At 42.5% G+C, this 24,392-nt stretch overlaps 1 protein-coding gene across 4 annotated transcripts in view; it reads left to right on the top strand.

Moving 5' to 3' along the window:
• Positions 1–24,392, top strand: part of PIK3CB (phosphatidylinositol-4,5-bisphosphate 3-kinase catalytic subunit beta) — a 1,042,661-nt gene that overhangs the window by 673,800 nt on the left and 344,469 nt on the right. For all 4 annotated transcript variants that reach the window (XM_069213799.1, XM_069213795.1, XM_069213796.1 and 1 more), the window contains 2 exons: positions 1,617–1,667; positions 5,867–6,055. In XM_069213799.1, coding sequence (XP_069069900.1) covers positions 1,617–1,667; positions 5,867–6,055 — 240 coding nt within the window. The remainder of the gene's footprint in view (positions 1–1,616; positions 1,668–5,866; positions 6,056–24,392) is intronic.

The raw sequence follows: 24,392 nt of genomic DNA, 5'->3' as shown, positions 1-24,392 counted from the left end.
GAAATGACTTATGAGCTGCAGGAATTCGCTGGAGCCTATACATATTGCATGGTGAATTGTGCCTAGCAGCTTCTTATTTTGTTGAGCAGTTTATAGCAGCCAGAGGATGCACACATCCTTCATGTAGGTTCTTGCATCTTTCATGTCTATAAATCGGTCGAGTCGACGACCCAGGATAAGCTTTTTTAGTGAAAACCTCTTGACCTTTGTATTTAACAAACGCCATGCTTAACTGCATGTGTTGCAACTGTAAAGGGATAAAACTGTGTGCTATTCTCATACGGGCTGACTGAAGAGACAAGTTGGACATGGCTAGATTATCACTCTTTCTTTTTACCTCAAATTATAGAGGTGCATAGTGATCAGGTTTTTCCTGGATCTTTTGTCCAATCACAGACTTGTTATTAACCTTCCCCATTTCTAATAAAAGCCGACGATAGATGGACCCAGACAGAAATAGAAGTCAGGCTAACGAACAGAATTCAGTGGAAAAACTATTTGTTTTTTTTTCTATTTTGGATGGAACCAATAGAGTTGTGTAACTAGAATCATTCATTGTGTTCTGTGCTTGATCCACCTTTCTAGCATGTGGCAGAGTGTAGATTTCGAACTTTTCAGAAAGTTTAGTAGCTAGACCTCTACATTTTTTCCGATGGTTCATGTAAATTATAACATTATTACTTGAAATGCACTTGCTGTCCTGTTTAACTACCCGGTTACCCTATGCATCATGAAAATTGATGTTTTATCAATACTGGCTCGGGAGGAAAAATGAAATCACACTGTAATAATGACAAATTTTAGATATACCTTTTTATTTTCTGTGCTAGCTAATAATCCACCTGTGTCTTGCATCACAGTTTGTGGCTAAGCTCCCCAATTTCAATTGTTATTTATAGTAAAATGTTCAATGCTAACATGTAGTCTTGGATAGTCTTCTCTTACTCCATACTGTTATCACAGTATGGAGCATACATTACGCAATGGACCATATATGCTCTTGTACTTCTGAATTAAATGGCACATGTAAGCTATTTTGTTTAAAAGGTAGCATTTTAGTGTTAACCTTCTGTTAATTTTAATAATAATATCGCGGTAGTATAGAGTATTCAGACCCTATCACTCAGAGTTGCAGGATAAGGTGGATATTTTTGAACAATACAGATTGGCCACGCTCATGCTTGTCAAGCTAGCAATATATATAAAGAACAGAACAAAGGAAAGCTCTCAGCCTTTTGCTGAGAAATATGTGTGCCCCCAAAATGTTTAGCCTTTGATTAAAATGTTTCATGCACCTGTATTTTACCTGACACAGCTAGTAAAAGCGAACGACATTTTAAATTACTTTGCTTTGTACTCATTTGTTTCATTAATGCAAAGTTGTGAACAACTTTTGATACCTTAAACTGGACTATATGTGGAACACATACTTTGTTTATCCGTATAGGAAGACAAAACGGTCAAAAGAAGCTGTAAATTTTATACCATGAGTGTTTTATTTTTTATTTTATTTTTTAAACACAGATTGTTGTTGCCTGTAAAATCCCCTAATTGGTTTCTCTTGGATTTTCCTGCTTTGCCTTACTAGGTTATTGATAAAAGTCTTCTTGTTTCAGATAATTGAAAAAGCAGCTCAGGTTGCAAGGAACAGCGACATCAGCATATCCGTAAGTTATAACCATTCTGTGTAGGCAGTTCCTGTCGTCCAGTACAAAGGCTGGCACACAGTGTTATTAGGTGTGATAATACCAGATGTACCCAAACTTCCACAATACCTTTGCTTTTATGAGGCTAATTTTTATTATCACATAATGCGAAGGTCATCATATTTCATTATCTTGTTATGGACTCCACGGAAGACATTAAGTTCTGATACAGTGATTGGAAATTAATTTGTTGTAGTTACCCTAAGAAATCATTCAGTTATGTATCTGCTTCTGTGCAGCATAATACATACTTGAATTTAGGATGGCCTTCATCTTACAGCAGTACAATTAAAATGCCTACTTGTAAGGTCAAAACTGTATGCTAGGTGAAACCTGTTGCTGGTGTGCATTAAAGTGGGGAAAAAAATTAAAATCAGTGTTAAATGTTTGTATTGGTCTATAAAGTACTTGTTTTGCAAGGTTTTCTAACTAACCACTTACTGAATGGTCCATTGACTCAGTGATTAATTGTATGCAACTTTATCTGGTGTAGGTGTCTTGAAAATCTATAATGGATTTGTCCCTTGTCTATCAACATACTGAATCCGTGAATGCAGGTGCATCTCAGTATTTCAGGGTTCTTTCTTACTTTATCAATTATAGTTTTCTGGCAGGAAGGGTTTTGCCCATTTAGGATGTGGCGTAACTGCCAGAGCTGTCAACTTTGGAGCTAGGGAACCAGATTTGAGTCTCCGTGTTGGCTCCATATCCTGTGAGTCTGGGCAAATCACTTAATCTTCCCGTGCCTACCAAAAAGAAATGTGTCCTTGTGTAATGTAACTGGTGCTTTTGCAAGCACTCCCAATAGTTTCAGGTCCAGTTTGCACTTTATAAATCTCTCTCTCTCTCTGTGTAGGTGTGTTTTTTTTTTTATTTTCTGTTTTTTTTTATTAACAAACCAAAGGTTACAAGGACGTTATAGATAGTGTCTGAATTTACCCACACAAAACCATAGAAATTCAGCAGTTATCGTTGGTTGTTTCAAGTAACTGGAACTTGTTCCCTAAGGTAATTATAACTCACGCCCCCACAATGCAGTTTCAATAATTTGACTGCTAATGTTTCATTGATATTTTTGACATTCTAAAAGTTGTCATGAGTGCTGTAGTATCTGGGGTAATTAGCAGTGTATGGCGAGGCTGCAAGTTATACTAGGTCCACCAGGGGGCTTTTTCCAAAACAAGTGCAGATCCACCACGACACTCAGCAAAATTGAAAAGGAAAGCTTTTTTGTCCTAGCGGAGGTCCCTCTGGGATCCCAGCACTACAGCTAAGGGGACAGTCTATCCCTACCCTTGCCCCTTTTCTTTTTTTAATCTTTTTATCAGGGACTCTGCTGAAGCAGAGTTCCAAGATGACTACCAACGCTTCCTGGTTGAAGTGTTAGCAGCCAGTCAGATCTCAGCATGAGATTGGGAGGGTTTGCGGGGGCTTTGCGTTCTTATATATACAAATGTGAATTTTCTTTAATATCTCAAAAGCTACTGAAAGATTTACACCAAATAACAAAAAGGGCGCTTTCTGGACCAAGGGCTACCTTTCTGCCAAATTTGGTGTAGTTCTGTGCAGCGGTTCGGGCTGTAGCCCTGTTCAAAAACCCTATCTGAGCTAACATGGGGAGAACGCGTTTTCTCCCGTGCCCCCCACCCTTCTTTTTTTTCGGAGCCTCCGCTTGATGGATAACCCCCAAATTTTTGTGAAGATTCATCATCCGGCAGCAAAGATATAGGCAAGTTAAAAAAACGTTTTTTCTATAGAAACTAGGTGCGAATTATATAACCTCCTAGTGGTGACCACCACTAGGATATATATATATATATATATATATATATATATCTCCTAGAGAAAAGCATGCTAAGAGTTACTGCGCAGGGGTGTTCTCTCTAAAACGTTATCAAACATGCTGTTTTATTTATGCATTCAGCTTATATCTAGATAAAACAGTTCACATTTTTTATCAAGCTGTACATAGTTATTGTGCAGGTGCCAGACGTTTGTGAGGTGGTTCTGAAATATACGGATACTTTTGGAATGATTCTTCTCCCGATTAAAATTGTAAAGTATTAACAGGTTTGTTACTCATTTTATCATCACGAAATATTTTTTTGTTTAAAAAATGATTTACAATTAGTTTCCCAGTGTTTCTTCCTAAATATACAGATTGGACTAGCTCCTCCTTTTTCGGAGACTGTATATCGGGGAGTATCTTCACTTGTTGGTTGTTGCTACAGCACGTCGCCAATTAGTGGTAAACCTGTATTCCCCTCCCATGATTTGCTTGGTAGCGGGTAGGTTGTATTAAACGTCTGTTCCCATTCGCACAGGGGATCTGTCCTTTTTACTCCACGCAATCGCAATTTCTTTGGCATCCTGTGCGTTTCTTCCAGTGATTAAATGAGCACAAGGTGTGAGGTGCTTTTTCATCCTTCTGAGTAACGATGGCGCTATCTCTGGACGACGGAGGAGTAGGTGGATTTATGGGGACTGGGGATGAAAGGACATGCTTGAGTTGCCATGATAGTCTTTTATTTCCAGTGCCCTTCGTTTTGCAAAGGCTACAAGCACTTAAAATACGTCCAATAAATCTGCAAACACGCATCAGAAACCTGCGTAAAGACTTAAACAACAAGCAATAGTAAGGCTTCATTTGCTGTTAAAAAAAAAAAAAAAAATCTTTCTTTCTGCAGTTGCAAATGAGCTTTCGGGAAGGGCAGGCATTCTGTGTTGCCAGTGTGTGATTTAAAACAAATCCAATACTGCCCTCTTGTGCTTAAAATCAGTTTCATGGGAACATGTTGAATTGTGAGATTAGATATCGGTGCTTTGCTAGATTGAGAGGGAACAAGCGAGTTTTTTTACTGCCTACACTACAATTATTATGATTATCTTTTTTTCCACACTTGAACTAATTAAGGTGCTGGAGGCTAATGAAGTGGAGACACACGTTCTTAATTTCAAATTTGACATCTGTGTTTTCTCACAATTAAATGGCAAAGTATAGACTGACTGCTTTATTAAAAGAATAAGAAGTCCTCACTAGTGAAGGACGAATCTTGTGGAACTTGCCTTCGCGGAGTTACACAAAAACTTGAGTTCCGCGGGGTTTCGATAAGAGTTGTAAATAGGCAATTCTTGCTGCTTCCGCCGGGAGCGCATTCAGTGCTGCAAAATCAGCAGAAACGGCACAACGTGGCACCCAGAAGGCACATTAGGTACACTTTTCGTTGCTTTCTTACGTGTTGTTAACCCTGTGGCTGCCCATATAACATAGGTGTCTCCATGTTTCCTCTGTGGTGGTCCCTCCGGTCATGTCAATATTTGTTGGTACCTCCTTGACAATCAGGTGCATGGGGTACAAGATTCAAGGGATGCTGGCAGAATCGTTTTAAGCAAAACCCTATCTAACATGCTCCATCTGGTTCTGCTTCATGTTTAAAGGTGTTTCTCCATGCGGCCTGTCTCACACTGAGATAGGGTGAATCACACAATTAGTGTGCCCCATGGAGATAAGTGCTTGTCGGCTGGGGATCTGGAGTGGGTACAAAACAGAACACGGATGAAGTAGGGACCTATCTCTGAGAGGATCAGATGTCTGACTTACTCTCCTCCACTCTGTTGCTGCCACTGAACGTGAGAACCTGTAGAGAATGACCATGTTCAAGTAAAGGGATTTCTGAAATTCTGATAAACGTGGGGTCCAGCGCATTCTCCCGGCCAACCAGTTAGTTGCAAGGCAGATGTGGCTTGCGGTAGTAATGCCTTTGGTTGTACAGAATTAGAAAGTATGTAGTTTTAATACTTTCCATATAGTTGTGAGTTTGGCATCTGCCATCAAGTGAACGAACAGTCGATCATAAACTGAGATGTTGCCACAATTGTATGATTGATTGATCTTCCCTCATATTACATAATTGATTGCCTAGACTATTTTCTATGTGAAAGAAAAAAAAGTGCAGCTGTACATTCCAAAATTGTCACTGATCAATTTTCACTTCCTACTTTGCCTCTTACTATAAAAATGTCCTATAGCATATTGAAGTTGAATGCAGATATATATTTTACATTTTTTTTTAATTTAGTAATGATATGAAACAAATTATTGCACAACAACAAATGAAATACACTGTGTAAAACCTTATTCTTCAAGCACTTTTTTTTAGGGACGAGTCGGCAAGAAGTTCTTCTTTGAGCTGAAGGAAATCATGGAACGGGATCCCTTATCTCAGCTCTGCGAGAATGAAATGGACCTCATCTGGACCCTCCGCTATGACTGTCGAGAGAGGTTCCCTCAGTCACTGCCAAAACTGCTGTTATCTGTTAAATGGAATAAACTAGAGGATGTTGCCCAGGTATGATTTGCAAGGTACAACACAATGTACCATCCAAATAGGAATATGATATTTTGAAGTCTTATGTGGCCATTCCTTTTATCACAATTATTTCAAGACATGCTTTTATAACGAACATGGGAACAACTTTATTGGAATGGCAAGGGCAAAACTAGAGATGATGTCGACCCATCATGAACCGTGAGGAAATGGATCAGCCATAAAGTGCCACCTGTGCTTAAATACTTGTTATAAGTTCCATACTGGCATGTGCATGTCACAACTCAACACCACACATTAGTAAGGTTAGAAACCTCATGCCCCTACCTCACACGCCACATCCTTCCATGAAGGAAATTGGCACATCATGCGTTCCTCATCTCTCTATAGTCTAAGAGTTTGCTAGTGGGTTGCTGACACATATCTTCATTGGCATTTTGATTGTGACAAACAACAACCATAAGTTAGCAGTCCGGGGACAGGGAGAACATGAAGAGTATAGATATCTGACTTCTAATGAAATCTGAACTAGAGGTGTAGGAAATACTACTAGACCAATAGAGACCAGTGTTGTCCACAAAGGCGGCACTCTGTAGTACTAATTCGGAGACCTTGTTTGAAGCTGGGAGCTTCAGGGGCATAACGCAGGCTCCTTTAGCCTCCAACGTTGCAGCGGAACCTGGCCCTTCAGGAGTCCCCATTCCATTTCAACCCTACTAGCATCTGAGACATATCGTGGGGTTCAGGGACCCCCTAAATACATTCCGGCAGGGGTGGTCCTATCACTTTGTATTACACCAGTAGAACGTCTGGGCCCTCCTTTCCCACGACTACACCGTTCCTTTTGGCCTACACCAGGCCCAGTAGCTTCAAGGGGGTGTATGATGTGGCATACCTCCTAATAATTTCTCAGTCAGGTCATTGTCTGGAGTGCATCTGTAGCAACAGTATCATGAAGTCACTGTTGCTGCAGACTGGCTAGAGTTAGGTGAGCCCACAAATGAACAGGGAGATCAGAGCCACAACTGAGATAAGGGTCTGACTTAATTCCAAAAACACGTGCATGAGCCGACCATGCAAATATTTCTCTCTGCATATATGAAAGATGCCGTAATTCTGGTGGCCAATATTTCCATGAACTCCAGAATTTACCGGACTGGAGTACATCACGAGGGAAACTTTGTGCCTCAGTTATGTGCTTTTTGCCCTGAAGAAGTCCCAATGTTTTGGGGAATAAATGTGTCGGCTGTGCCGTAGTACCTATCTCAATATGCCTAGCTGGAAATACATATTGAACATTTTGAATACACTTGCTCTGTGATATCTTTTGATCACACATTGTGACCTTGAGTAACTTTGATGTTTTGGTCTTCCTGTGGGGTATGAAGTCCCCTTTCAGTTATGTCTAACTTGTTTAACGTGTCTAACGTGTTTGAGTGCTTCTCCCTTTGGATATGATCTATTGAACTACTAGGGCATTCTGTTGGGCGATTAGCCTTGGGAGTGGAGCACCTTATGTGTGGAAACTACATAGAGTGTGGCAAATCGCAACCATAACCGTTTTTGTGTTCTTTTTTTTCCAAAATGAAAATATTTGGTATATAAATGCTGCTAGAGACATAATCTAAAAATATGGTGATCACTTAAAAATAGTTTTTTTTTTTAAAAAGGTGCATTTTGTTTAACACACTGAAGCATTTGATCTTAATGCTTCAGATTAATATCACTACGTTGAGATGTTTGTACAACGCACTGTCCTAACTCTTGCATTTGAAGGTACTTTTATGTGTGACTATGAAGAAAAAAGACGTTCATTGAAACCAAATATTTGCCTAAGATCACACAATCGGTTGAAGCAGGAAAGCTGAGTTACTCCAGATTTTCTGGTTTCCTCTTATGCTATGCAGCTGCTAGATGGTTTCTCATACTTTTGTCTGTTTTACATAACTGCTTTAGAATTAGTTCTTAACGTGTGAAGTTATGTACAAGTATCAAACAAAGTGACAGACGGCAGAAGAGGGTGGTGTGAAGGGGAAAAGCAGTGATTGAGAAACTTTGAAGACCACCTCCCCTTCCACAGTTCTTGCAATGTTTAATTGTCTCAAATTTTTAGAACTGAAACATTTTCAATATAATTATGCACATCAATATCAATGTTACTCTTCATTATTTACCCAAATACTGGCAAGGTGGAATGCTTTGTAAATCTACTGATTTTAGTTTTCTAATTTTAAGTCCCACCCTAAATTACATGGGTCGCGCCTCTTGGAAATGATTCCTAGCTATACTTTTTTTCCAATGTCCTTTTTAGAGACTCCTCACCTTTTTCATCCCATTTAAAGTACTCGCACCTGGGATGATGGCCACAGTGACCCAATAAATCAACAGGGTTGGAGCTTTGTGCTGTTCACCATTCCTTACATAACTTAACATGACCTGTTATGTGTATTTGTTAGCACCTGTTCACCCTTCCGTGAATCTTAGTGTTGAAATAATAGATGTTTATACTCAACTAGCCATACTCAACTATTTTAATTGTTCAGCCTCCTATGCCCTTACCAAGCCACACAAACATACTAAAAATATGCATCAAATAGGCAAGAGTGGTATTCACTGCTGCTGCAGACCTTGCGTTACCAGTTACTTGACAGAGGCAGCTTCACAGATAGTTCCTGAGCTTTATCTGGTCTGTGAGAGTAGACTGCTACTGGTGTCAGGGAATGAAGCCTGTGCTGCCGTTGTGATGCTGTATCTTTTTTATGAAGATGGGAAGGTTGTACTTCTGCCCAAGTTTTACCTGTTCCATGAGGAAAGGAAGCCTGAAGTGCTCAAGCCCAGCTGTACATGTTGTGTGAGGTATGCTTTGATGTGCTTCTATGAAGATAAGAAACTAGCCAGCTGATGCATATAGTCTATAGGTTCTGTGAGAAAGGCAAACTTGTACTGCTAATGTCCAGCTATGCCTCTTTTGTGAGTGAGGCTTAACACTGCTGATGTGGTGGTGTACCTATTTTGAGAGAAGGTAGTTTGTTTTCTTAAGTTTCAAAAGCAATAATCACAGCCTCTTTTGTGTTCCTGTCTGTTGGTACTAATGTTGTGAATTGGGGTGTAGGTTCTAATCATGATTGTGAGCATCTAGTTAGTGTGCCAGTCTTCTGTGAAGACCTGCAAAAATGGTTGCCACCTTTCTGAGAAAACCATTGGACATTTCTTTGTATTCTGAGGTTTTGGGAGGGCCATGAGATGGTATGTACCAGGCAGCTTGTGTAAAAATGTATTCTGTTTCTTTAACATTGCAACACGGTGTCTCATCATCTTCCTGCTCAGACTATTTCTGTCTACCCTTTCTATTGTTATCGCCCTCAAGTTCATCACATTTTATTGCCCTGTCACATGCCAGTAGGTGAGGAAACAGCTCTTGGGACCATCAATCAACTTCAAGCCAGCTAGATGGTTCAGTGCTTATTAGATCAGTAGTGTATCCAGCTAAAACCACACTTACACATCACCTTATAACATTGCACATTAGACACAATTCCTGTCATTTGGGCAGTACAGGTCAAAGCCATACAGTAGTCTTTACTCCCTCTGTGATACATCCTTTCCAGTTATCAGTATACATATCCTTTGTGAAAGCCTAATTAAACCTACCACATTCAAAAACACTTAGAATTTCATTAAGGCCACATAATTACAAAAGGTAGCTATAAACTTATTAACAACTTGAAGCTGAGTTATAGACAACTGAAGAATTTCATCAAGGCCACATAATTACAAAAGGTAGCTATAAACTTATTAACAACTTGAAGCTGAGTTATAGACAACTGAACACCCTTATAACACAAAATAAATTGCAATGCCCTTTAGCATATGAATCCATCACTGTATATATCTTTACATGTGGAATGCCATTAATGTATTTTCTGTTTATTACAGAGGGAGAGAGAAAGAGGAATCATTGGTTCCTTGCTGAGTAGGCCACCAGTGTGTGCAAGGGTTTTATGATCCAGTTAAGACCAAACTTTCCTTTCTTGGAGTTGTAGGTGGTGCCTTATGTCAATACACTCTGCTAGTGTTCTGCAGCAGGGTCAACTGTTTTGTGGTTTTCACCTAGCCTGCTCTCACTGACCTCACTAAAGCTGGTCTGCTGATGTTAGGTGCTGGCTTATGCTAGCCTCCTCTCTTGGGCCTGTCTGCCCTACATTACTGAGGCAGAGCTGGGCTATAGTGAATAACGTAGTCCAGACTTTCTCACTGAGGCCATGCGCTGACTAGCCTTATGTTTCCAAATACTGTCCTTTACCACTATCCAGTGGCCCAGCCCATCCTCTCCTTTTTAGTTGGATACAACTCATTGGTTTTTGGGAAATCTCAGACTGACACCCCATATCATTATTGTCTAAGTTACGTCCTTTGCCAAGACCTCAGCAGAATAGTACCGTGCAAATAGCAACTCAGAACCTTTAGCTTAACATCCTTAACAGAAAAAAGGCCACAAATGTAATTTGCAGTACATTTCCAATCAAATATTTAAGACATTTAGGGCCATATGCACTAAAACATTTTTCCATAGACACAGAATGGGTAAAACCCCTTGATACATCTGGCCCTCAGTGTTCCTGTTGATCTTTGTGTCATTATTATTATTATTATAGATAATTCAAATACAAGGCAATCCTAAATATAATTATATTATTCATTAGGAAGAGAAGTCTTTAATATACAGATTAAATAAACTGAAATATGGCCTTGTAGCCAGCAAAATGTTTAGTGTCTTAACCACTTGCAGCCGACACATCGTGATCTGCATATCCCAAGCTTGAATCATGGCAAAGTCAGCTCAGACTGGTTGGTAAATTGAGTACCATTAAACTGGTTAAAAGTAATACCTGTTAGTTGCAGTGCTTAGAAATGGTGGAATCATAGTACGAGATGCTAGCACAGGCAGGAATTAATGCATGCACTGGCCAGATCATTTTTTTTCAAGTAATACCACACACAATTCCTGTCTGAGCTGGGAGCTAACACAGGCAGGACAGTGCAGCATTCTATATAATACAGCCTGTGGTATCAATTTTTAGAATAACCCTCCCTTGTTTCTACTGTAACTTTTTGTCCTCGTAGAACAGAGGTAAATCACATTGTGTCTTTGTTTAATAGTATGTGCTTGTGTTTTTATTTTTCCCTGTTTATGGGATTTTATGTATATACCCTCTTTGTTGCTAGGTGCAAGGGGTTTGTGTGCACTGAGGGTGGCACACTCCCAGTCCACGCGCCCAGTCCCTGGGACCAGGAGCTGACCTTAGAAATGCTCCAACCAGCAGAGGCCTTTGAGGAGCCATGGCTGCAGCGTCTGAAGCCAGGACTGGTTTCTGGTTGCACATGCGGTTTTGGGAGGCTGTACTCTCTTGTTTAGTAGCAAAGTCTTGTGGGAGTGGGATTTTGTTACCATTCAGCAATACAGAGCAAGAAAAACACTGCTCTAGCTTGATTGTGTCTGGCTAGCCATTATAGAGGGAAAGTATTCCAGGAAAGGAGAATCATGTGGAGCCGCCTCCAGAGGAAGAAGCGGAGTAGGTGCTCCAGATTTCTCGCTCTCAGCTGCAAGCTCTTATAAAAGATTCAATTGATTCTGATATGGGGGGAATCCTCATCAAAATGTCTAAAATTGGATGTGGCAGGTGGAGACACTGACTCTGAACCCAAATATATTCAAGGTTCACAATTGAAAGATCTTGTCTCACATTAGAGAGATCTTGGGATTCAAAGGAAAACCCCAACAGGAGCAGGAGTTTTATTCCCAGTATGATACAATTGATTGCAATGACTTGCCTTCCATGAGGTCATACGATCTATACTGTCCAAAGAATGCAAGGATCCTGATAAGCAGTCCCTTCCCCATTTTCTGAATGGGCGCTATGTAATGACTGGCTTTCACTTTGAGTTTGGCATCTGAGGATTCAACCTTCTCAGATGTAGTGGATAAGAAGATTGACGCTTCTCTGAAAAGATCCAGCGCTGAAGTCAATTTTTCTATAAGAGCCAGTATCTATGCTGCCTATGCCTCACAGGCTTTGCTGAAACACTTTCAGACTTTCTTTGGTGTGCTGTAGAATTTTGAGGATTGTACTCTGATTCTGGCTAATATTGAATCCCTTTCCCAGTTTTTGTCAGACATTACATTTAATAGCTTGCGGGCGGCTTCCTCCTAGGCAGGGGCTTCGATTACTGCCCAGAGGTGGTTGTGGTTGAAGTCCTGGAAATTCGATGCTAGCCAGCATTCTTTGGTTATGAAGCTTCCTTTCACTGGCCAGAAGCTTATTCTGAACTGGATCAGCTTCTGCCGGAAGCTGATGAGGAGAAGATTTTTGTAAAACCTTTTCAGTTTTCTGTAGGCAGGAAGTCTTTTGTTCAAAAGAAGCTGAGTCAATCGCATCCTGACAAGTGTCCCTTTGAGGGCTGTGCCTGGGGGGGGGGGGGGGGGGGGGGGGATTACTTTGTTTGCTAGAAAAAGCCGACCAAGCTTCCAGTCTAACAATTAACATCCAGCGAAATGACTATCAAAGAGCTGGGAAGTTGGGACACGTCTTTGTCACCTCTTCCAGTACTGGAAGACTTCAGTTTCAGACAAAAGATCTTACAGGTCATACAGCATGGCTATCAGATCCCCTTTCGGGGTCCTCCTCCTCCGGGACAGTTCCTTGCTACCCTATTGCCAAATTGCAATTTACTAAAGCAAGCTATGCTTCACAGGTTTATAGTCTCCTTTGGACAAGGGAGTGATGGGCCCAGTGCCTTCTTCTCAGGTACAAACAGGGTTTTATTTTCTACTGTTTTTGGTCCCCAAACACTATGGATGTCTTCTCTAGTTCTTGACTTCAAGACTCTGAACCGTGATCTGGTGGCAGAACATTTCAAGATGGTTTTATTACAGTCCATCTTTTCCTTTGTTGGCATTATACGACTACCTTGTCATGTTGGGCCTTCAAGAAGCTTACTTTCATGACTCCGTCCATCTGACAAGTCAGAAGTATCTTCGGTTTGCTGTTGAAGGTCAGCACTTTCAGTTCCAGGTCTTGCCCTTTGGTCTTGCAACATCTCAAAGAGTCTGCCAAAGTATTGGCCCCAGTGGTAGCCCTTTTTCTTTTATTTGTAGCATGTTTCGATTTTTCCATACCTTGATGACTGGCTCTTATCTGCCCCTTCTTGTTTTTTTAAGGCTCAGGAAGATGTCAGTTGGTACTTCAGACACTCCAGAAGTTGGGATTCCTCATCAGCTTTCCAAAATCCCAGTTTGAACTAACCCAGTCCAAGTTTCTCATTGAAGTCCAGTTTGATCAGTGCGGGGGTTGGCGCTTCTGCCTGCAGAAAGGGTGATAGATGTCAGGGCCTGATGACAGTCTCTACGGCAGTGGTTCCGTGGGCAAAGCTTCATCTCAAGCCATTGGTGAATCACGTCCTTTGCTTTTGGTGCCCCAACTCTCATAACTACAACCATCTGATTCAAGTGACTCCTTCAATCAGGGAAACTTTGATTTGGTGGGAGTCGGAGGAAAATCTGTCAAGAGGCATGCCATTTAGCTACATGCGTGCATTTTACAACCTATGCCAGCATGTGGGGATCGGGGGTGGGGGGTGGTGTTCAAGGAAAGAGAGGAAAGGTTCCTGGGCAGCATAGAAAGCAAATCAATCCTCCAATTGGAGGGAATTGTCAGCAATTTGGCAGGCTCTGTTAGCTTTTTCTCCACAGATAATGGGGCAGATTTTGGTGATTTATACTGACAACCAGGTGTTATCTGAATCGGCATGGGGGACCAGAAGCAGGAGTCTGAATATCATTGCGACTCGGATCTTTACTTGAGTGGAGTGTCAACTTCTAGCCCTTTCTGCTGTGTATGTTCACGGGTCTCAGTGTTCAGGCCGACTGTCTGAGCCTCTAACGTGCTGTCTTCAGATTTGTGTAACATCTCGAACCACAAATTCAGTCAGGTGTATGCAGTTTTCAGAATTCCATGGCTGGATCTGTTTGCTTTGCTGCAACATGCAATGCTTCCTCTTTTTTGTTTGGAGACTCCTGCTCCCCAGGTTTGGACGGTCGGTGCCATCTTAGTCCCTTGGCCCAAGGGGATTCTCAATGCATTCCCTCCAATTCCCCTTCTCCCGAGGGTGCTGCATAATATTTGGGAGGAGGGGTAACAATCATTCTCATAGCTTCATTTTGGCCTCAGAGACCCTGGTTCCCACTGCTGTTGTCTCTTTCCAAGGGGCTATATCTTCCTCTTCCTCTGTCTCTTCAGCCTTCTCCGCTCCAGTTTCTCACTCTTCCAGAGATGCACCTGCGTCATCTTCGACTGATGGCCTGGAATGTAAAAGGACAGGGCTGATAGGTCTTGAGTGATCTAGGGTTGTAGCCCTCAACATTCAGGACTCTGAGAACTTCTGTCTTGAAGTCTTATAAAAAAAAGACTGGGGCACTTTCATAACTAGTGTTTTTCAAAGGATTTTGATCCTCTGACCCTCGATAGTTCTTCTATTTTGGTTTTTTTTTATGGGAAGGCTTCTTAAAGGGTCTTGCTTGCTTCTTCCACTTTCTGTGATCAGTGGGTGGCCATTGAGGCATTTCATGTGCAAGGGTATTTCTCCAAGGTTTCTTCCTTGGTATTTCGACTTCTGAAGAGTTTCAGATTTAAGAGGCCACATTTGTCCAGTCCTCTATCTTCTTGCGATTTGTCAGTTGTACTTTGAGGTCTCCAGTTGGCTCCCTTTGAACCTTTAGAAACTTGCCAGCTGTTCTGGTTGTCTGCTAAGTCTTTTCTTCTGGTGGCCATCAGATATTCAAAGTGATTAGGTGAACTGGGTTTGCTTCTTTCCTCTTTCCCTTTCCTGTGCTTTTTCCCCTGACAAGTTGGTTCTCGGACTAGATCCCACTTTTATTCCAAGTGTGTCTTCTTATTTCCAATTGAAGCAGGAGGTTATCTGCCTGTTTTTCCCTCCAAAGTGGAACTGGTCCACCTACACTGGATGTGGGTTGTGCGCTGTCTGTTTATTTGTCAAGAACCCAGGGGTTTGAGTTTCGCAAATTCAAGAGCTTGTTTTGTTTGATTCAGCCAATCAAGGTTCCAAAGTTTCTTCCCAGACTATAGACAGGTGAGTCAAACAGGCTATCATTCAAGTTTATAGCTCTGCTGGTGAATGTCCTCCGTCCAGCTCCCAGGGGCATTCTACTAGGGCTGTGACAGCTTCATGGGCTGAAGCGGATGGTTTTTCCATTCAGGAGATCTGTTTTGCTGCTACCTCGTCCCCTGAACTGACTTTTGCCTGTGATTATTGTCTTGATTAGTCAGGTTCTTTTGGAACTTCTGTTTTACAAACTGTAATGAAATAATTGTTTTTCAGTAAAGGCAGTTGCATCCAATTCTGTCTCCGTGTACTTCTTGCTTGATATCGCCTCAAAAGTTAGGACTGGGATGAGGAGGATGTAGATGAGGGGATAATGTCCTTATTACTTACCTGTAATCTTCATTCCCCGGATTCTGAATCCTCCTCATCCCAGTCCACATCCTTCCCCTCGCCCACTTTTTCTTCTCCGTGGCCTTTTCTCTGACTTTGTATATTACAGGCGGATCGGCGGGGCTTTGAGGAGTTTTATCCTTCTCAACTTTCAGTTTTTCTAAACACAAGAGGAGAATAATGCAGATAACGCATAACATTACATTGACAAAACCATAATTGCTATACCATACAGGTCAGCATAATTCTAGCCACTCCATGACATTAACTACATAATAATCATGAAAAAAACAAGACAGTGAACATATACAAGCATTAAAGTTCAGATTGTGCCTTCCCCTTAAAACCAAAAAACACATCCAGGGCTAAAAAAAAAGAAAAAGGCCAAACAAGGCTTGACATAATATTAAAGAAATACCTCATATCGAGTAGCTTGATCAGAATTCATTCAACCTCATGATGTTCAATCAGGCATTAAAGTGCATAGAGACCACCTTAATATACCAGACCAAGCTAGGCCCAACCAACATACATAAAAACCAAGTGCAGTACAAACAATGCAGCACACAGCATTTGTTGAATATTATGTCAATAATATGCCGTGCTTCACAAAGCCCCGCTAAGAGAGGCAAATGTGAACAGTAAAGTGCAAATCATGCCTTCCTATAATAAGGACTTATCAGATAAATACATAAAATTAAACACCATGGAAAAAACCATAAAAACGGAGTGCATATCAAGCAGTAAAGTCTGCACCAGCCTTGCTGGCGTTCGGAACCCTAGTAAAGCCCATCCAAAGAAAATAAGAGCAAAGTACAATACAGGCATAGAAGTGCAAAATATGCTTTTCATAATACCCCACTACAACTCCTACCTCCCACCACTAGACCCTGAGAGTTGGACAGATAGGAAGGGGGCGGGGTGAATGGGACTCCTCAAAACCCAAGAGGCGAAGATGATCAAATGCTGTTGAAAACTGTCCCTACCTCCACTAAGCACAGTACTGGGTGTCTGCCCAAACCAGAAAATTTACTCAGATTAACTTTCTCTTCTTCCTGGCTTACTTGCCTTTACATGAGTACAGAGAACTTTATAAACTATACAATGCTAACAATCGCACTAGCCGCTGATGAAAAGTCGGGTGGACAGAGGTGGAACCAGACCGATGCAATGCAAATTCGAACTACAGCAATAGTGCCAAAAGTAAAAAGCTAGCAAGACTGAGGAACTATACCATTATGTATCCCCAAAAGTATTAGCTGTGGGGTTAAAGTAACATTAAGCTTTAGTGAAGTTAAAAAAAACTCTCTTTTAAGCATTTCTAGTGCGGAGCAAGCATAAAACATATAAATCAGATCCGCCCCTTGATATTGACAGTGTGGACAACAGGTGTCTACAGAGCCCCCGCATTTAGTGATTTTCGTAGGCATATAGTACAAATCAAAGACGGTTTTATAATGGTGGCCCTGCAAGCCAACTGAAAAGAGCATGGTTCAGGCTAGTTAGAGACTCAAAAAAGGACAATCTGAGGAGCTCATCCTCTTTTGCCACTTATCCATTTGCTTCTCGAGATCGTCTCAAGAGAAGGAATTCAGAATACCATAAATTCCGCTTATTGTGCTTCTAGCACCATTCTCTAAAAGATCCATCAAATCCACTTTGGAAAAAACCCTTAGATACCTTCCTTTTCTAAAGAGGAAATCGCGGATTTGCAAATATTTAAAAAACTCCTTCTCTTTAATCTCCAAATAAGGCCGCAACTCCTCAAAGGAGACTAGTCCATCGCCAACATAGAAGTCTCCTTATGTCCTTTGCCCCAGGCCCTCCCAGCCCAGCACGCAATAATCCCAAAACATTTTGGGAAGTTCAGGGGTTCCTCAGTAGTGGGGTGTAATAGTTAAGCGGCCCACACCCCATTTTCTTCCGCAGAGATGTCCAAATCTTAAAAGTGGCCGGGAGAGTCTAGAACTGAAACGTCTTAGAACAGGGCTCGACCTGCCTCAGAAAGCAAGCCCTGGCTTCTTCCCCAAGCAATAACTCATAAATAAGGGGAACTTTGCTACTCATCCAGTGATCTTCCCCAAACCCACAAACCAGAGAGCAAATATACTGCAGCGCTGCCACCTAATAGAGTTTAAAATTGGGGATGGCCCAACCCCTTCTATCCCCAGGGAGTGTCAGATATTCAGAAGCCCTTCTGGTTTTGCATATGATCAGATAAATCTTCCACCCAAGTCATCCATTATCAAAAACCAGTGGTTCTCAATCTCAAGAGGGCTAGCCTGAAATAAATACAAAACTTTGGGTAAAACTAACATTTGTATAACCTTGCTACGACCGACTACAGTCAGATGCAGATTATCCATCCTCCGAAAGTTGCTTTTTGCTTTCCTGATAACCAGGGGTAAATTGACTTCTACTATCTGCTCTACACTGGCAACAATATTAATACCCAGATACATGGATTTCTCAACCCCTGTGTTAGTTAATTGTGTGTCTCTGTTAATCACTAATGGAGTTTTTATCCTGATTCAAAGAGTACCCAGAGAATTTCCAAAAGACCAGAGCCTCTATTTCAATCTCCCTCAGGGCGACTCTGGGATAGGACGTTACCACTGCCACATCATCAGCATAAGAAAGAACTTTAGTATCCCAGAAATGAAACTGCATGGGTGGCATCAATATATTGGAGTCGAGCTTCCTGATTAGAGGATCGATATACAGGGCGAAGAGAGATCTTGTGCATATCTGAATTTGACCAAACTGCCCGCCATAATCTGAAGCCTGGCAGTGGACCTATAATAAACTGCTCGCACTGCATTAATAAAGCAAGGCCCTGTGCCATACCAACTCAGTGGGGCCCATAAATAACTCCAGGAGACCCTATCAAATGCTTTTTTTGTGTCTTAAAGAATCAATGCCGCAGACTCCCCGAGACAGCAGCAGCATCAAAAAGCTTTACGACACAGCAAATGTGATCCGTGGTCCCTCTCCCTGGAATAAAGCCACGTTATCTGTGAGAGACCACCTTGACAATGATTTGATTTAACCGATTTAACCACATGGCCAATACCTTAGAATATAACTAGGTGTCACTATTAATTCAAGTAATTGTCCTATAGGATCCGGGCTATTGTGGGGGCTTTCCTTTCCTTTTTTTTTATTTTTATCTTTTTTATTTTTATAAAACACAAAGATGTTTGCTGAGGCCCACAATTCCAGAGCCGATTGCCCATTTTGCATCTGCAAGAATGCCTCAACCAGGTCGGGACCTAGCAGGGGAAAAAAGTTTTTTTTCTAGAATTCTTTTGGGATCTTGTCAGTTCCTACAGCTTATCCAGATGACAGGCTTTTGAGGGCAGCCTGCATTTCCTCCCCTGTAATAGGAGTAGGCCCGGGTGGAGAAATTCACTCTGCTCTCGGAGTTTGCAGAATTCAGGAACTCCATGCTGCGTGTGCAGTGGGGAGTTCTTGATAAATTCTGCTGTGGAGCAGATTTTCAGCACTGCCTGCTCAATCTGTTGCACACCACTGTGTCCTTCTGTGGATCATACTACAGATAAGTTCCAGAATATAGCCATTTCCTCCGGAAGCAACCTCCCTTTTCCTTCAGCTGCAGTTCAGATTTCCAAGAACAGGAAGGTGAGCCGTGTTTAATATTGAAACAGCAGCTTGTGGTTGACGAAAGCCCAGGCAACACTCGGTGGGTACACCCGTGATTTGGCAGATCACTCTGGGCCTGCAGTTGTTCTTGGATCATGCTCCGACAGCTAAGGATGGCGGCGGATTGCGACTGCCCCCATGCTCTTTTGGCTATTGGCAATGGCTTTTGAGGAGCTCCCTGCCGTTGTCGCCCATGTCAGTTGAACCAAATGAGCATGGTACGAATGACTGTGTCTGCAAGGGGCAATGATGCCTTAAGGGGCCACTACACCCCATACATCAACAGGCTGCTGGTGACGGGAGAGGTTTCTAATGGAGGTAAACAACATTTGTTTTGCGTTATTGTGAAAGCTGTCCCACAGCTGCTTCTGCTAATGACTGCAGCCTGTGCTTGTTTGCATTTATAGTTTCTGTTTCAGCGCTATAGAAGGCATTATTTTTCCAACACATTATAAAAAACGTTAGCTTAGATGTTGTCTGTTCTGATGTCTGTGGGTCTCTTGTTCGACTCCCAAAAAAGGTGAAAGTATTCTAAATTGTAGCAGATTGTTTCTTTTGAGGTGGGGGAATTAAATGCCAAGCCAACAGGTTAAGGCCAGCCATTAGAAAAAAATGCGTTTCCATCATCATACATATTATGGACATGTCAATATTACTTTACAGCGTAATATTGTGGGGAGGGGTGGGTGGGATTAGAATCTAGTTATCCTGAAAAGGAACTAGTAGAGTCCTGCTGGAATCCCTGCTCAGTGTGAAACCCTCATCTCCCAGAGAGCTTTTGGACTCATTATTTGGCAGCAAGGCAGAGCGGGGGAGGAAGGGGGATATGTGAGAGAGCAAGAGCTCTGCAGCAGCTGAGGCTTCCTTTGCTCCAACTATTCAGCAACTTGCTTGTGAGTATGCAACCGGGTATATGCCTGGAAGCAAAGCAGAGAGCTGTGGCTCGTAACACCCCGGTGTGGACTCTGCAGATCTCTGTAGAATCCAGCAGACTTTTTATATAATTCCGCTCCACCCACCCCTAAATAGAAGCATCCAAGAGGTCTTGATCTTTAACACCTATCTTATGTACAAAGGTTGACTCAGATACTGCAATATATTTCCGCCCTCCCGTCGCTCTTTCTCCCGATAGAGCCCCTCTAGATACCCCCAAAACACCTCTCAAATTCCTTCCGGGTCAGTAATGAGGCCTTCTGGGTCCTTAATGAAGTCACCTGGGAATCCCTTACTCCTACCCTTGAGTGAGTCACTTTCTGTCTAATGCGAATTGCCAAGAGGCGTTTAACTCATTTGCTCTACTCATAACAATTGCGCTTCCAAGTAAGATATCTGTTTATTTGCCGAAATGTCATTGATTGCAGCCTTACCTAAAGCCATCTTGTATTGTGCTCTCAAGATCTACTCCCTCGGAAGCTGCAGAGATTAACTAAGCCTCAGCTTCACCCAGTGCCCTATAAAGCTCTATCTTCCACTGATTCTGTCTTTTTTTCCGTTTCAGGCTAAATCTAAGCCTTTCTCTCCTTACGCCAGCCTTCAAAGAAAAAAAACGTATTCATGTGCCAAATGTAATCTTAATCTGTGAGCAGCACTCTCCCAAATGACCAGATTTGTAGGATCACACCTTGGCTCGCAATTAGAATCTCTAAGACAAGCAGATCATGATCAGACGTGACCTGGGGGAATTTTTCAATTTTGCAACCTTGGAATAAGCTACGGGATCTAAACATAAAATAATCGAGCCGGCATGTTTCCTTTGAGGACTGATAAATGGGTATAGCTGGGATCTGGGACCTTGATCCTCTACCAAAAAGTACAGATGATGGACGGAATGCTTAGCAATGTGAACATTCTCCCCCAGACACAAAGATCTGCATGGGGTGAGTGTACACATTCCATCCATCATATGTTCTTTTTCCTTTTGTCACCCTAAGTGAGAAGGGTATGCCCAGATGTGGGTCCCATGCTCACTCTGCCACCATATTCAAGATAGCCTGGCTGATGAGGGGTGATACCCGAAACCGGTACCAGGATGCTTGTTTCCGGTCTTGGGAGGACCTGGCCTGGCAGTTCGGGCTAGACTGTTCCCATAGGGAGCAGCTTCAAGACTGATTTGCATATGGCTGGGTCCAAACTTGGGTGGCGTGGTGAGCAAAAAAAACTGATGGATTAAATCCAGATCTGTGACTGGGGGTGAATGTTTGATTTGTTCCGCATTCCATCCATCATCTGTTTTTTTCGCTTTTGTCACCTTAAGTGGGAAGGGGGTGCCCAGATGTGGGTCCCGTACTCACTGTGCCACTGGATTCAAGCTAGCCTGGTTGATGAGGGGTGATTCTCCAAAACTGGCACCAAGATGCTTGCTTCCAATCCTGGGAGGACCTGGCCTGGCAGCTTGGGGTGGACTGTTCCCATGGGGAGCAGTGTCAAGACTGATTTGCATATGGCTGGGTCCAAACTGGGGTGGTGTGGTGAGCAAAAAACTGAACCATTAAACCTAGATCTGTGACTGGGGGTGAATGTTTGATTTGTTCCGCATTTCATCCATCAGCTGTTCTTTTTACTGATCCTATACCAGGCATCAGCTAATCTGTTGTCCCTACCCAAGTGAAACAAAGATTAAAACTTAGAGCTTCCGGCCAGAATAAGATTTAATACCTGCATCAAAAAGACACCTGGTCACTTGAATTTTTAAGTCCCAAGAGATTATAATCGGGGTTGGCCATAGTGCCAGGTCAGTAGCCAACCAACCAACCAAAAACTCCTGAGTCGTCTACCATTGAACCGTACACAGAACAAAAGCACCCATAGAGTACTAACACTCAGCGATTACCATCTCCTAAAGTTATCAGTGTTTAAAGCTTCATGCTTTTCTCTGTGCCAAATTTGCAACACCATATGTCCTAGTCCCCTGTGGCGTGCCCTTTACTAATGAAAACCGAGTAGATTTCTCCTTGCTCCCTCTGTGTCTCCTGTATGCAAACAATATCAGCCCACAAAATGTTTAAATCTTGGGGCACCTTCTGTGTTTTGCTACTGTCGTTCAACCCACAAATATTCACAATTGCAATGTGAAGTTGAGTCATAATTAATTGCTTAGGAAAGCTACCCACCAGGATGCCCTGCCTTTCAAAATCAGTCATCCCCAGATCATGCTGAGACCTAACCTGCGTTGAACACCAGATTCAGTTCTCCTCTTGCGTTGTGCACCTCTTCTCGCTAAACCACCCAAATACCCCAAGTAAGACCCCCTCTCCCCCTGAGCAAAACCCACCCCCCGTCATCCCCATCCCCTCATAACATGCTCCCTACATCCCCACCAAAACCTTGAAGCAATCAGAACTCCTGAGACCTGAGTGATGGCTCCCAAGATCACCCTCTGCACTCCCCAACCACCCAGCATCAGTGTGAAGAAAGATGAAAATGTAGGGAAACCAAAAATAATCATACAGTTGCGAAAAGCTAGGCATACCCCGCAATGGGGACTATATTCAGAAATCAACCCCTGGCAACCCAATAAAACAATGTTGAGGTCTGCCAAATACGGGAGTTAATACACAAAGACAGTAATTCATAAAAAATATAAAAGCCTGATTAGGAGAACTCTTACCTCCCAGTTGAGAACTCCTTCAACAGTCTTTGGCTTTGACTTCAGATGTAAATGACCCGATTTTGCCCTTAATGTTAACATTCAGACAAGCTGGACTAATCAAAAATGCATCACCCCCAATATTCTGAAATGGCTTAATAAGCTGCCTAAGTTGCCATCTCCTCTCCACCATAACATGGCAATAGTTAGGCTGTACAAAAAAGTCTGCCCGTTGAAACTGCATTTTACGTCAGGGCAGGCCTTTTCAAAGATTGCTTTTCTGAGTAAATAATTCCCAAAGTACACTAAAACCACTCTAGGTCTATTGCTCATTTTCTTCTCGTGCTGCCCTTTGTTTCTGGTCATCAGTGGGAAACAGTGCTCTCTCAGGAGAGCCAGATCCCAGTTCCACGAGGTCTACTCCAGAAAGGCCCCCTTGAGGAGATTCCTCATGAAGGCCCTGATGCCGCTACCTTCCACCCCCTCCTCTAACCCCAGAAATGTTGTATTATTCTGCATCTGTCTGTTCTGAGAGTCCTTAATTTTCCATAATATATCAGTTATCTGGAACTCATGCGCTCCAGCTTGGCCTCTAAGTGCTTCCATATCTCTTTCCAGTGCTGCAGTGCATCCTTCCACTGAAGATATCCTTTCTCATATCTCTACACACATTTAGTTGACTTTCCTGATTGCTCCTTGCACTTTTTTTTTGGTAACTGACTGCGCCCCGCGACTATCCTTGCAGGTTTCTTCCTTATGCTGTTTTATACAGTTAGCCTTAATGAAGGCTCTTCTGATCCTACCGCAAGAAATGCATGTTTGCCATCCAGGGTAGACCCTGTCGGTTGCTGACCTTGACCTTCAGTATAAACCTGCTTGGTTGTGGAATAATCCCAGTATTCGACGCCAGAGGAACGTGGGACCCATGGGACCCATTCTCAGCTTCAATCAGGCCAGGCTGGCTGTGACCTTTTAACTTCCTCTGGCGTTTTGTCAACCTGGCTGTGGCACCTAGCTCCTCAAATGCACTAATGGAGCTGGCAGATGAATGCAAATCCTCATCCACGTCACTAGGGCTTTGATTAGAGGAGTCGGAACCATCAGTGAGATAGAGCAATTTATACTTGTGGCCGGGGGACAGTTCTCCCTTATTTTAAACCCTCCAATGCTTTCCACATAGGAACGGAGTACGGAACTTGGGGGAACAAATATCAAAGGGTCCTGAGGTGCATCTCTCTCTTCATTAAACTCTCTCCCCTCGTCGGGCTCAGAAAGGGCAACTTTAGAAACTTCTGAATTCTTGGGGGTATGCACCCCCTTGAGACTTTCTTGAGTAACTGAACTCTCAGGAAGGGTGGCCTACTGCAACATCTAGCCCTACATTCCTATCTCGTCGAGGCAGAAATGCCTCAGAAGTTAGGACTGGGATGAGGAGGATTCCGAATTGGGGTAATAAAGATTACCATTAAGTAATAAGGACCTTTCTGATGGATACACCTACCTGTGGATTCCTCACCTAAAGAATTCTCCCCTCGCGCCAACTTCTACGGAAATTTCTTCTAGCTCTGCACGTTGACGATGATGTCACAATAGCCCGAC

Source organism: Pleurodeles waltl, chromosome 11 (assembly GCF_031143425.1).
Source record: "Pleurodeles waltl isolate 20211129_DDA chromosome 11, aPleWal1.hap1.20221129, whole genome shotgun sequence".
Classification (NCBI taxonomy): domain Eukaryota; kingdom Metazoa; phylum Chordata; class Amphibia; order Caudata; family Salamandridae; genus Pleurodeles; species Pleurodeles waltl.
This window is presented reverse-complemented; position numbering and strand designations above follow the sequence as displayed.